The sequence below is a fragment of the Rhinolophus ferrumequinum genome, chromosome 2, assembly GCF_004115265.2.
Source record: "Rhinolophus ferrumequinum isolate MPI-CBG mRhiFer1 chromosome 2, mRhiFer1_v1.p, whole genome shotgun sequence".
Taxonomy (NCBI): domain Eukaryota; kingdom Metazoa; phylum Chordata; class Mammalia; order Chiroptera; family Rhinolophidae; genus Rhinolophus; species Rhinolophus ferrumequinum.
The window spans coordinates 24,600,331-24,615,712 of NC_046285.1; the positions used below are offsets into that span (position 1 = coordinate 24,600,331).

At 38.3% G+C, this 15,382-nt stretch overlaps 1 protein-coding gene and 1 pseudogene across 2 annotated transcripts in view; both read left to right on the top strand.

The window, feature by feature from the left end:
- The first annotated feature begins 3,484 nt into the window (after positions 1-3,484).
- The window catches only part of ARL13B (ADP ribosylation factor like GTPase 13B), a 65,058-nt gene continuing 53,160 nt past the window's right edge, over positions 3,485-15,382 (top strand). For both annotated transcript variants that reach the window (XM_033087477.1, XM_033087486.1), the window contains exon 1: positions 3,485-3,826. In XM_033087477.1, coding sequence (XP_032943368.1) covers positions 3,768-3,826 — 59 coding nt within the window. In that variant the 5' untranslated portion in view covers positions 3,485-3,767. The remainder of the gene's footprint in view (positions 3,827-15,382) is intronic.
- On the top strand, positions 4,783-9,343 carry LOC117037524 (heat shock cognate 71 kDa protein-like; annotated as a pseudogene).

Below are 15,382 nucleotides of genomic sequence, written 5' to 3' on the forward strand. Positions count from 1 at the left end.
TGTCCAGCCTCATATATACTACATATATTTTGTATGTATGTCACATATATATCATAGAATATTACTAAGCATTACACACACACACACACACAAAAAAAAAAAAAAAGAAACAAAGAAAAGAAAATCCTGCTGTTTGCGACATGTGGATGAACCTGGAGTGCAATATGCTAGTGAAATAAGCCAGACAGAGAAATACAAATACTATATGGTATAATTTATGTTATATGTAAAATTGGAAAAAAAAAAAAGGCAAAATCGTAGAAACAGAAAATAGAGTGGTGGTTGCCAGAGTCTGGGAGGTGGGGGAAAAGGGGAGAGGTTGGTAAAAGGTCCAAACTTTCAGTTATGAGATTAATAAATTCTGAGGATCTGATGTACAGAATGATGACTATAGTTATTTATACTGTATTGAATATTTGAAATTTGCTAAGACAGATTTCAGATGTTCTCACCCACCCCCCAGAAAAAAGTATGTGAGGTGATAAATGTACTAATTAACTCAATTGTGGGAATCATCTCTCAATGATTTATATCAAATCATTCTATTGTACACATGCATTACAATTTTATTTGCCAATTATCCTTCAATAAAGCTAAAAGAAAAAAAAAAGCCAGGTAACATTTAGGATGCTATTTCAACAATCCCTGGGAGATAAAATAAGACTCGACTGGAAATTATGACAGCAAGACTGTTTTCTTCATCAGTTTAAACTAGATTTTAATGTGATAAAACAGCCACAAAATTACAGTGGCTTATTTCTTGCTCATGGGAAGTTCACTGTACAACTCTCCAAGCAGCTGTTCTCCATGCGTTGGCTCAGCATTCCATGCTGTTTTGATATTATATTACTTCAAAGTTAACATGGGCTCCCAAATCAACATTTCAAAGGAAGAGAGAACATAGAGAATTGGGTATCAACTTTTAAATGATTTCTCCAAGAAGTGACACAACCACTATCATGTACATTTCACTGGACAGAGCAAGTCCAATGACTTCAAGAGGCTGGGAATAACTATTTCATGTTCTTGTAAGGAAAAGAGAGCTACAAATAGTGAGCAATACTATTTACCAATCCACTTACTATATTGAAAACTAATAGTCCATTTAGTTAGCTAACTGACTGACTGTATGTTTTCATCGACTTGTTTGGTAATATATCACTATCGGAACTAGGGAAGCCATGACTGGGTTCGGTATATTTTTGGAAAAAAAGGGTGCTGAGTATGGTTCCAGAAATGCTCAAGAAACATCCACATAGTTAAGCCCTCGGGCACAGAAGTGATAAATGGATTATATAAGAGAACATGTTTGTAAAAAGGAAAGCAGAAGGATAATGGTAGATCTGGGAGAACACATACACAGGAAGCTAAAGGAAGAATGACCAATAAGATCAAAAGAGAGCCAGAATCGTGCCTAATTGTGAAAAGCCAAGGGAGGAAAGAGCTTTAAAGGAGTGAACTGTATGTACTAAATTTATTAAATAATGAAAAAGAAAATGAGAACTGATTTGATAATTAGGAAGACATGAATTATATTGAAAAAAATGTGTTTTGAGTAGTTTGATGGGACCAATCATGGTGAATTGATAAAAAGAGTGAACAGCAAAAATAATGCTTTAGGGTTTGTAAACCACCAGATTAATAAGTTGAGTTGAGAAATTAAAGAGTCAGCAGAACAGTACTTACCTGGCTCACACTTAAGGAGGAATTGCAGCCTTATCCTACACTTCCCTCTTTCCTTCAACCCACTCTGGAGACTGTAGGCTAAGATCTAGGAAAGAAATGGAGAGGGATACATTTAAGATGTTGGATCAAGAAGAAATAATTGAAGAAACAGGATTTCAGAGAAGTTGAAAAAATGATGTTTGTCGAAGTCCCAGGAAAGTGGTTAGCCGTGGAAAAGAGGTAAGAGAACGTCTTGAGATATTGGAAAATAAGAAGAAATAGGGACAGCAGGGAAGGAAAAAGATTCAAGAACGTATTGTTTAACTTTCTTCATTAGTACTAGAGGTATTAGTACTATTAGTAATAGAGGTATATTAATATATTGATAGGACAGTCTGGGCAGAGGCAGCATCTAGCATTGTTGAAGAAGGGCAAGTTCTGTTAGGAAAATTGGTAGAGGTCACATAGCCTTGAGCAATTGGAAAGAAACTTGAAGTTGTCAAGGGAGGACAATGAGAATGGTGAACAAGATTCCTACCAATTTGGAGAGAATTACAAGTATATGTGCCATAAATGTTTATGGGAAAAGCAACACCAACTTCAAAATATGTTGTCTATTATTAGAAATTGCGTTTGAGCTTTATTTCTTTCATTTCATCATCTTAATAAACTTGCAAAGTAGGTATTATTTTTATTTTACAGATGGGGTTCTTTGATTTACAAAACAGTAAGCTGCTAGAGATGTATGCATATATGAGTTTGAATTAGGATTACTTGAGCTAGTAATAATTTTAAGTAAAAAAAAATGATTTTAAACCTAGATCTATCATAGTTCCAAACTATTACTTTCCCCAGGGCCTTCTCTCCTTTTATCAGGATTTGAAAATATATTAGTAGAAACTGAATGGACATACAGGTCCCTATATATTATGCATACATTTTTTCAATAGGAATATACTTTTCATTTTTTTCCCCAAAGAATATAAAAAGAAATGAAGATATTACATATCTCTTTAAATAAAACATGTTACAAAACGGCTAGTAGATCACCAGCTCCATCTTGCAGAAACCAAATAACTAATAATCTATATATCTAAAAATCCTGGAAAGAATATGTGTCAAAATGTTAACACTGTTTATCTTTGGGCGGTGAGTGTGAGATCTTATTTTCTTTATCTTATTCCTTTTTTGGTGTTTTCACATTTTCTACAACGGACATATATTTCTTCAGTGATCATTACCCCTCCCCCTCACACACAATAAATATCATACAATTCTATTTCACATTTTACGTAACAAACAGCAATGACATTATATAGATTAAAACTCGTCTGAACTATTGATATAACTAGCAAATGAGTTTTTTTCCTTGTCTTTATAATAATTGTTTTGTGTATTGTTTCTATAGTTGTGTATCCAGAGTCAGCCAAAATCTCAGAGGATCTCCATCCCTTGTGCCTAAAACAAAACAAAACAAAGAATGCAGAAGACCTGAGATCTTTGGATCTCAGCTGTGGTTGGAGACAGACGAGGAACAGCACCCGCGGCTGCCAACAACACACTTTTGGAGGGGCGCACGGGTAAACTTTGACCGAGATTCGTTGAGGATCCCTCAGCTCATCTCTGGACGCTTCCGTTGCCTAGTAACGAGAACCACTTTTCCGTAGCTCCACCTCCTTCTTCTAGACCACTCCCTGGGCCCCTTCAGCCATTCAGGGGCCGCCACCGCAGGTCCTCGAACGATGATTGGAGAAGTGCATGGGCGGTACTTGGGGAGGGCCTTCCGCGCTTAGGAGAAACGTCAGCACGTCGACGCGGGGTTTTTTTCTGTTGGGCCCCGTAACGCTGCTGGGTTCTGTGAATCTGCACCTTGGGTCGGCTGCCGCCCGGCAAGGAGGGCAGTCGTTTTCCGCCCCCGGACTAACGAGATCATCCCTGCTTTGTGCTGGGACTGACCGCCTTCATCTCCCGGTCTCTCCTTTGGGGCTAACCGCCTTAGAGCCTCCTCCGAGCGGCGGCGGCTTCGGGACTTGGCCCGTGGCAACTAGGGGCCCACCCCCGCTCCAGGCTCGGATGGGAGGCGGAGGGAGGAGCGGCCTGGGATGTTCAGTCTGATGGCCGGTTGCTGCAGCTGGTTCAAGCGGCGGCAGGAGCCTGTCAGGTAGGCTGGAGCCGGCTGGTCCGGCGCCGTTCTAGGAGATGGGGACAGCTGCGCCCCGAGGAGCCGGGAGGGGAGCCGCCTCACCTCTCTGAGCCTGGTCGAGTCTCTCCCAGGCCGCGAGGGATGCTTTCGCTCCCAGTTTGACTTGTCCTTGGGAGGGAGAGCTAAGAGGAGGTAACCTTTTATTCTAGTTGCATTTTCATTCTCATCAACAATGCCTATTGTTGTAATATAAATGGGTTCGAAGTTCTTAAAAAGTTGTGGATTTTGTGTGTGTGTGTGTGGAATTGGAAACTGTCCATTGTGTGTTTGTCCTGTGAAGCTTTTGTAATGACATTTTTTTTTTTTTAAAGTAGAGAAGCATGGGGTATAGTTTTCATAACATCACACATCTGTTACACGGCGCACGCACGTTTTGTTTGAGGACTTACTTGGGCTTGAATTCTGGCTCCACTTCTTAGTAATTACAGTGTATGACTTAAACACTTTTGGCCCCACCTTCCTCATGTTAAATGAGGGTGATAATATCTGTGCCTTTGGAGTGTTGAGAATAATTGATGGAAAGTGTTTTCCTAGGTAACTGTTAATGTAGCGTCAATTTTCTTATGAAATCTAGTTAATCCTTTTAATTGAAAGAGTCCAATGCTTAACTTTTTATTTTAAAATGCTAGATATATTAATATGCAGTGCTTGTTACTAGGTATTCAATCATTTCTCAACAAACACTTGTTGAGCAAATATCATGTGCCAGGCATTGGAAGGAATCAGGGAAAATGATGTTTTAAATTGAGAGGCTCAACTTATAAAGAAAGCTTAAGTTGTTGCTCTTTATAAATAATACCAATTTGGTATACTTCTACTTTAGTATGAGGCCAAGGGTAAATTGTAGCAAAGTTTTTGGTTTTTGTTTTTAAATCATTAACATTTTAAACATAGTATTAATATTTGTGGTAAGGATGAACTGTCCTTTAAAGAATGAATCTGTAAAGCTATGCTTGTATATTATAAGGAAAAAATGCCTACATTTAGAAAAGAAATTTGCTTTAAATGAAATTTTTGTAATTCTTTCCCCTTTATTATCTCCTAACTAGATTTGAATGTTTTAAATATAAGTGATATAATTGTTACAGTCAAAGAGGTTTGTGTGTATAGATTCTGATTTGTCTTAATCATATTCTGTTCTGATTGCAGAGTCTCTACTGAGACTTGAGGGTCATTCATAATAAATGGCTCAGTATGTTTTTTTTTCTGATGTCTGCTTTTTAAAAAATGTGTTTTGTTTTTGGAAGAGGGCACAATACCATGTGTCCTTTTAACTAAAAACACCCCAAAAGCTTACACTCCAAAGGGGTTTTCAATTTAATTAATCATTCCTTATGTTTGCTTCTCTTAGCGGACATAATATACCATGTTTTGCCGTGTATATGTGCTCCCATATATAATGTGCACCCACGTTTTTGGCCCAAACTTTCAGGAGAAAAAAAAAATCTTTCGTTTTAATTTTTTAATTCAAATTTTTACTTGTTTACATTTATGTACTTGTTTTTTTGTATTATAAAGGAATTTTTGCATTTATTTTTTAACATATTATGGCACAAGACATTTTGTAACAAATAATTGCAAAACACAAGAACAGATACGAGGTACAAGAAATGTTATGTACTGGTAACAAATTTATGATATTTATGCATCATAGGAGGCCAAGAACTCTTCGTCATTGCAAGTTCATTGTAAGTTCAACAAAACCAATTACCATATTCCAGGGTATTATTTTGCATGTGGATATCGTTATTGATTTCTATAATTACACTTTTAACTCATAAGCATAAATAAAAGAATTAAAAACCAAAAAGTGTGCATTATACATAGCAAAATCTGGTAATCTCTAGTATGAGTGTTTGAAGAAAGGACAGAGTTCAGAAAAAAAGAAGAGTGTATTGCTGTCCGAATAGCATCTAGACCTGGGTTGTCCAGTAGTGACCAGCTGCCTGTGGCTGTTGAGCATTTGAAATGTGGCTAGTCTGAACTGAGATGCTATAAGCATATAATACAAAATGGGTTTAGGAGATTTATTATTTTTAAAAAAATAAGTAAATATAAGTATTTTTCTAATGTGATTATATGTGGAAATAACTTTTGTATATTATATAGGTTTGAATAAAATATAATATTAAAATTAATTTCACCTTTTATTTTCACTTTTTAAAACATACACTTACTAGAGGGGCCGGCCCGGTTGCTCAGGCGGTTGGAGCTCTGTGATCCTAACTCCTAAGGCTGCCGGTTCGATTCCCACATGGGCCAGTGGGCTCTCAACCACAAGGTTGCTGGTCCTCGAATCCTGCAAGGGATGGTGGGCTCGGCCCCCTGCAACTAAGCTTGAACATGGCACCTCGAGCTGAGCTGCCTCCCAGATGGCTCAGTTGGGTGGAGCACGGGCTCTCAACCACAAGGTTGCCAGTTCGATTCCCCGAGTCCCGCAAGGGATGGTGGGCAGCGCCCCCTGCAACTAAGATTGAACACGGCACCTTGAGCTGAGTTGCCGCTGAGCTCCCAGATGGCTCAGTTGGTGGGAGCGTGTCCTCTCAACCACAAGGTTGCCACTTCGACTCCCACAAGAGATGGTGGACTGTGTCCCCTGTAACTAGCAACGGCAACTGGACCTGGAGCTGAGCTGTGCCCTCCACAACTAAGACTGAGAGGACAACAACTTGAAGCTGAACAGCACCCTCCACAACTAAGATTGAAAGGACAACAACTTGACTTGGGAAAAAAAAAAAAGTCCTGGAAGTACACCCTGTACCCCAATAAAAAGTCCTGTTCCCCTTTCCCCCCCAAAAAAATGTATTAAAAAAATACACTTACTAGAAAATTTAAACTGGATAATTTAAAAATATATGTGGTCTATGGTTAATTTCTATTGAACCTCCCTGATCTAGATCATGACTTAATATAGAAGGCAGAGGTAAACATCTCTCAATGTTGGATACTTAACTCCTAAAGGGCTTAAAACCAAGTTGGATTGCATCCATCTTTTATGCATCCTTGTTCAATGCCTAGTGTGTACTAGTGGCTGAATAAATATTTACAAAATATTGTGTGTAGTTTGATCACTCCTTAGCAATAATCATCCAAAAGTAATATTAGCAAGTAGTTCCGTTTACTGGAATGAATGAGAGGTGAGCAAGCTGATTTAAAGTACATATAAAATTTTGTGCTTCTATGATCTATTGTATATTTTTTAAGTTTTTGGCTATGCTACTCCTTATTGAGTTTCTTCTTCATGTTTACATTTTATGAAGATACGTTTGCAAATGTGAGAAGAGAGTGTAAGAGCGCACATGATGTTTATGAATACACTATGTTCTTAGGTTACTTTGATAATTTATCTAATGTATCTTGCACTTTTTGGGTTTACCCACCTGTCCTCACTTTAATACTTTCCCAGTGAGCCTATTATTCTAGAGAACTGGGATCTGGGATTAGATACAGTTTTCACAATGTGTCATAAGAATAAGATAGGAATCAGAGATCAAGAGTTAAGTTCAATGAGTTAAGCTTATTGAACACGGGACAGCTGTTGGGATCTATCTTCTTAGTAAGCCACGCTTACACTGAAGCAACCATGTCTAAGGGACCCACCTGAAGTTGGCATTGATCTTGGCACCACCTGCTCTTGGTTGGTGTCTTCCAGCATGATTATATGGAAATAATTGCTAACGACCAGGGAAACGAAATCTCCCCAAGTTATGTCACCTTTGCTGATACCTAACAATTGATTGGTAATGCCGCAAAGAACCAAGTTGCAAAGAACCCCACCAACACTGTTGTTGATGTTAAATGCCTGATTGGACATAGATATGATGCTGCTGTTTTCCAGTCTGATAGAAAGCATTGGCCCTTCATGGTGGTGAGTGATGCTGACAGGCCCAAGGTCCAAGTAGAATACAAGGGAGAGACAAAGAGTTTCTATCAGAAGAAGTGTCATCTATGGTTTTGACAAAGATGAAGGAAATGTCAGAAGCCTACCTTGGGAAGACTGTTACCAATGCTGTCGTCACAGTACCTGCTTACTTCGGTGACTCTCAGCGTCACGCTACCAAAGATGCTGGAACTATTGCTGGTCTCAATGTACTTAGTCTCATCAGTGAGCCAGCTGCTGCTGCTCACTGGCTTAGACAAAAGGTTGGAGCTGGAAGAAATGTGCTGATCTTTGACTTGGGAGGTGGCACTTTTGATGTGTCCATTCTCACAACTGCATAAGGATTCTTTGAGGTCAAATCTATAGCTAGGGCTAACCATTTAGGTGGAGAAGACTTTGACAATCATTATTGCAGAGTTCACGTGCAAGCATAAGAAGGACATTGGTGAGAACACGACGGCTGTCAGTCACCTCCGTGCTGCTTGTGAACTTGCTAAACTACTCTCTTCCAGCACCCAGGCCAGTATTGAGATTGATTCGCTCTATGAAGGAATCGATCTCTATACCTCTCTCCCCCGTGCCTGATTTGAAGAATCGAGGGATGACCTTTTCTGTGGCACCCTGGGCCCCTGTAGTGAAAGCCCTCTGGGATGCCATGCTCCACAAGTCCCAGATCCATGATATTGTCCTGGTGGGTGGTTCTACCCATATCCGCAAGATTCAGAAAGTCTGACAGGACTTCTTCAATGGAAAAGAGTTGAATAAAAACATCAACCCTGATGAGGCTGTTGCTTATGGTGCAGATGCCCAGGCAGCCATCCTATCTGGAGACAAATCTGAAAATGTTCAAGATTTGTGGCTGTTGGATGTCAGTCCTCTTTCCCTTGACATTGAAACTGCTGTGGAGTCGTGACTGTCCTCATCGAGCACACTGCTGTCATCCCGACCCAGCAGACACAGGCCTTCACTACCTGCTCTGACCACCAGCCTGGTGCGCTCATTCCGGTTTACGAAGGTGAGCGGGCCACGACCAAGGATAACAACCAGCTTGGCAAGTTTGACCTCACAGGCACACCTCCTGCACCTCGAGATGTTCCTCAGATTGAAGTCACTTTTGATATTGATGCCAATGGCATCCTCACTGTCTCCGCTGTGGGTAAGAGTACAGGAAAAGAGAACAAGATTACCGTCACCAATGACAGGGTCCTCTGAGGAAGGAAGACATTGAGCACGTGGACCAAGAAGCTGAGAGGTACAGAGCTGAAGACGAGAAGCAGCCGGACAAGGTGTCTTCCAAGAATTCACTTGAATTCTGTGCATTCAACATGAAACCAACTGTTGAAGATGAAAAAACTCCAAGGCAAGATCAATGATGGGGACAAACAGAAGATTGACAAGTGCAATGAAATCAACTGGCTTGATGAGAAGCAGACTGCAGAGAAGGAAGAATTTGAACATCAGCAGAAAGAGCTGGAAAAAGTCTGCAATCCCATCATTACCAAGCTGTACCAGAGCATGGGGGACATGCCAGGAGGGATGCCTGGGCGTTCCCCAGTGGTGCTTCTTCTGGGCCCACCATCGAAGTGGTTGATTAAGCCAACCTTGAGCATGGAATTAACATTATTCCACACAAAATATGGAAGGACCCAAATTTGTAGCAAATTCCATGGCAGTTTTAAAGTTGAGCTGCTATATTGTAAAAAAACTGGGCATTCTTGATACTTGAATATGAAATATGTGCACAGGGAAAGGAAATAATGATGCACTTTATAAGCACTGTATTGTAAAGTGGTAAATGCTATGTCTTAAATAAAGCTATTTAAAGTTGGAAAAAAAAAAAGAGTTAAGGCCTCAATGTCAGTCAGGACTCAGGACCAGGATGCCTGGCAATTCAGGGACAAAATGCGTGGTATTGTCAGATGCTGAACCTACCCTTTCAAGCTATGTAAATTAGTCATGAACAGACTAATAGCTAGACCCACAGTTAAGTGTCTTGCTCCCGTAGACACAGCACAGTATAGTGTTCTTTTTTTCAACATTTTATTTTGATACCATAATATAATGATCAAAGCTAAGAAATTAACTTTGGTACGATACTATTAACTAAATCACAGGCTTTATTCTGAGTTCACCTAATTTTTAACACCTCATGCCCTTTTTTTCCTCTCCGAGACCTAATGCAGGATTCCACACTGCCTTGATCTTTGATCTTCCTCAATCTGTAGTAATCTTTCCTTGTCTTTCCTAACCTTGAGACTTTGTCAGTTTTTTTGTAGAACACACTTCAATTTGTTTTCTTGTGATTTGATAAAGGTGTTGTCATATTATTGGGCAGAGGGATGCCACAGAGATGAGGTGTCCCTTCTCGGTACGTCACATCAAGGGGTGTGTGATGTGGATTTCTTATTAGTGGTAGTGTTCACCTTGATCACTTGGTTATGGTGGTGTCTGCCAGATTTCTCAGTGTAGTGTTCTGAGTCAAACACATCTGTGTGGATCCTAGGAGTTTGGGCAATTTTTCCCCGTCAAATGTGGGTAATTACTAACTTGCAGCATTTTGAGAAGTAAAATTTATGTAAGTACTTGATGTTTTGCACATAGTACTTACTAAGTAACGCTTCTAATCCTAGGAGATAAGTGGTGATTAGTAAATTACCCTCGTCTATTCATTTTATACTTACCAATATAGATGCCCTTTCTTACTCCCTTTCTATGTTAGTGGAAGAAGGGTCCATTTTCTTTTCCAAGGCAAGTTCTTATGCCTGTGCTCTTTATTCCATTTCTTTCCACTTTCTGGTGAACTTCACTACTTCAGCATTTGACCACGATCAGAGAGTACTTCTAGGATACAAGAATAAACCTAAACTTTTATCCCAAATTTATTGTTCAATTTTATTATTAAAAAAAAAAAATCTGAGCTTCGCTATTTTTTCTTTAGTATGTAAACATGCTCAAGCCTTTCTTATCTAAAAAACAAACCAAACTAAGTGGTTCCTGTTGCTACTCTAACACATTACTATTAAGTTAGTGATTTCAAACAGCACAAATCCATTGTCCTACTGTTTTGACCTCAGAAGTCTAAAATGGGTCAGCAGAGTTGTATACTTTCTGGAGCGTTTTTTTCTTTGCCTTTTCCAGCAAAGAAAGAGGCTGCCTGCATTCTTTGGCGCCTGGCCCTCTTCCTCTGTTTTCAAAGCCAACAGCGTAGCATCTTCTCCTCTGATCTGCCTCTCTTGAAAGGAATCTTGTGATTACCTGGATACTCAGATACACTCTCCATCCAAGCACCTTCACTTAATCGTGTCAGCAAAATTCCTTTTGCCTCGTAAGGTGACATATTCACAGGTTCCAGGAATTAGGATGTGGACATCTTTGGGACGCCATTATTCTGTGTCTCCCTTATTGAACAACCCTCTTTCCCTACCCTTCCTTCTTCCCTTCACCCAGATTTAACAATTGGCAATGGATTACGGGCCCTTTCTCAACTTCCTTCCTTCCCATGCATTCCTTAACTTCCTTCATTACAAGACTTCTTCCCAGACCCTTCAATTCACTTGTTCTTACTGTACCAGATGCTACCTGCTTATTGAATCCAATGGATTCTTTTCAGTCTCTTGGCATCATTTGACACTTAAGACTACTTCCTTTTTGAAATTCTCTAATTTCTTTTTCCTGGATTTTTAAATCTTAACCTTTCTGCCTGTTTCCTTTTCTATCTGTTTTTGCCAATTAGCCTTTCTTCAGCTGACTCCCAGGTTTGTCCCAGGATCTGTCTTCAACTCTCTTTTCTTCTACATAGTCTCCCATTGTGGTCAATCTCACCTTATATTGGGACTTCAGCTACCACCTCAACATTTACTCCCAAGTCTGTTTCCAGCACAAAGTTGAAGACATTCATATCCAGTTGCCACAGAATCCTCAATCCCAGCACATCCAAAGTTGAATTTACATCCTCTCTCATTTCCATGCCGAATTGCTTCTATCTGCCTGCTTATTACCACTTAAACATCTTGCACTCTTTCAGCCTTTCCATACCGACTACTCTGTTTCCATTATTCCATTCTCTGCCAGATTTCGTTGGCAGACTTTCCACTATTCCCTTCTGATCAATCCTCCACTGCTGTCAGTGGTCTTTTTAGTATACAAGATATTTTCAATCCTCAGTCTTTCCTACATGCCTTCAGGATACCATCTAAATTTCTTACTTATGAGTTACTCATGATTTGACCTGAGCCGGGCTATATGGACTCTTCGTAAGCCATTCTTTCTCCTCCTATCATGCCAAATTTGGGATACTTGACTTCTCTAGCCTCTCTTTTCCTCCCAAGTGCCCTTTTTTTCTTTGGCTATCCCTAATCATGCTTCAAATCTCAGCTGGGAGATGCTCTCCTTCGGGAAACTGTCTTTGAAATCCAGCTACTAGATTCTTGACCCTTTCATTGTATTTGTCTAGTACCTTGTATTTGTCTCTACTTACCTATGTAATGGAATGAAATGTTTACTCAACTCTTTTCACTAGTCTTTCAAGATGTTTTATAGATGAGCTTGTTATTTAAAAACATTTGAAAGTAGCATATACTATTGTTGTTTAAAGGTAATGCTTGTTTATTGTAGAACATTGAAGGCACAGGTAAGCAAAAAGTGGCAAATTTAAATTACCCATAATCTCATCCCCTAGAGTTTACCATTTAGTGTTTTGGTGTAGAATCTCTCACATACATGTAAATTTTTAAACAATAGTGAGATAATTGAATGCTGTTTCATAGCTTTTTATTTACTATTTTTGGCTTTAATGTATAACACATCTTTTTGCACCTATATGTATTTTTCTTCATCTTTTTAATAACAGTGTTGTGTTGCATATATTCACCAGTATGTTTAATCATTCCTGTTATTATATATTTAGAATGTTTAAAATTTTTCACTGTTTACCAACAATACTTTGGGGAGCAAAGATATAATTATCTTTGGAAATGAAATGCTAGATCAAATGATATGAAAAAGTTTAAGGCATTGATATATATTGTCAAATTGTTCTTCAGAAGGCTTTTATTTTTAACCAATTTTTACTCCTACCAGCAGTCAAGACACCATGGATTAGAGATTCAGGGTTGTGTTGGGCGCTCATTGGTCGGAAGTGAGGTGAGGGTAATAAATTATTTCTTCAGGTCTTGAGAACAGTTCTGAGGTCTTTTCTGGTGTGCAGTCTCAGGGGAAAGGGAAAAGTAGCCTGGGAGGAGGGGGGTGTTCCACCTTAGGGCTCGGGAGCTGAAACATAACTTAGATCAAGATGTTACCTTTCGCCTGCCCTTGACTATTAGTCAGGTCCTGGCTATTGTCTTCTGCTGTCTTGGCTGTGACAGGGGGTTGCTGATAATGGGAGGAGGGAGAAAGGCTGGGTCTCTGAGGGGTGTAGCGAGAGAGGGGGATATGATTTTAGAGCTAGGATTTAAAACTAAATTTAATCAAAATCATAAGGACCCTTTTACTTTTAGTTTTTATTTTCTTGATTACTGGTAAGATTAAAAGTTTTTTCTCGGACATTTATGTTCCTTCTTTGGGGAATTTCCCAACGATTTTCTTTGAAGGTTTTCTACTGGGGCAGCCGCATTTTCTTACTGAATTTTCTAAAAGAGATTTTAAGTGTTTATAGTAGTAACTCTGTCTCTGCAGTATATATCGAAGATTTTTTTTTCTATTATGTTTTTTAATTTTTTGGTGGTTTTTGAAGCATAAACAGTTAAAAAATATTCAAATATATCACTCTTTCAGTGATATATTTTTCAGTGATATATATTTTAGGAAATACTTCTCGAGGATTCTATTCACTTATACTTTTTTAAAGTATATTCATGTTTTAATTTTTAACATTTAAATCTCTATTGAGATTTATTTTGTGTGTAGGGAGCAGCCTTCCTCCTGGGCTCAACACAAGGTCTGTTAAGTTGTGCTCAGTAAATATCTGGATCAGTAATATCTGTAAGCAGGCCCTCTCCCTTACATATTATCTTACATATTATCTGAACTCCTATTATTTATACCAAGTAGCATCTAGTTGATGAAATAGTGCATATAATATATGATAGAATATGCAAGAGTTGAAAGATGGTTTCCAAGATTTTTAGCAAAACTTGGAAGCAGGATTTTGGAAGGGGGTTAACTTTACCTGGGTTTGAAGAATTTGTGCTCCCAAAGCTTACGAGCCTGGTTTCAGAAATGGCCCACTTAATAGAAGCAGAAAATTAACATTAAATGAAAGAATTTTGGCAACAAGAATTATATACTATTATAATTTAAAATAATAAAAAGTGTTTTTTACTATTATTTAAACAAAAATATATAATAAATACTCATGTACTCACCACCCAGGTTTTACAGATATTAACCTTTGCTCATCACATTTCAGTTTTTTTCCTAAAGAAATAGACAAAAATTCCTTGAAGTTCACTGCACCCTATTCGTCTACCATTCCTCCCTAGAAGTACTTACCAGCTGGAACTACTTCCTTGCCCATCTGTGTTTTTTGATACCTTATTTTAGACTAGCAAGTTTTACTTCAAATTTATTAATAAATTGTTATTCATTGTGGCCAAGTCTAAAGGAAGAGCCTCAGGTGTCACAGTGAGCAACGTGGATTGATGGTTTCTGTGCATCAGCTTGGTGTCTGGTAAAGCATACTGTGACATGGTCTGTGTCATCTCTGCTGGGAATTTTTTCAGTGGGAGGACAGCACCCTAATAGCCATCTTTCTTGGTCTAAATACATATAACTGTAAATCTAGATCATTTATGGAAATCGCTGAGTTCTTAATTTCTTTGCTATTAGCAAAGATTACTTGATGTGCTGTATGCAGAACAGGAATGTCTTAGATTTCTTTATATCACCCTATAGCTTCTTGTTTATTCATAGTAGGAATTTTAGGATAGATAGAGACCTAGAGATATCCTGATTCCACCCCTTTATATTTTAGAAATGAACAAACTGACACTAAGAATTTGACTTGATCAAGACTTCAAAGCTAGCACATGACCCTGTGTTTTTTGGTCCTCTTACTATTTATTAGTGCTCTATAAATTTAGTAGTGATTTTGAAACAATATTCTGAGGTGTACGGTCTGAATTAAAATGTCAGAAAATCATCCACTTGTACAATAAAACCACACCATATGTGTTTTTGGTAATTTTTTTCATTGTATCAATTTTTTGGTAGTAGGTTTTTTTCATTCTCTCACCTATATGTCATAAAACAGTGTTTCCAAGTCCGTTTTTTCATATATGTGTTTATGTTACTTTTTGAAGTTAGATGTAGTTTTAAATATTTTAAGTAATAAGTATCAGTTTTGATGTGTCAAATTTTGTTTTTTAGTGAAATATTTTGACTTCCATAATATTTTCCTTAGAAATAGCTTTTATGTAATTACCTCATTTGAAGTATTGTCTTCCTTGGTTGACAGATGAAGAGGTGTAGAGTTGTAGATGTTCAAATGTTTGCAGTAATGTCATTCAGAAAAGATTCACAATTCAAATGTTTTCTGAGTCTCAGTTCAAAACTCCAATATTATGTTGCTTATATTGCTGATATGTTAATTTGTATATATTTTTAATATAAAAATGAGCCCTGAGAAAAATATATAA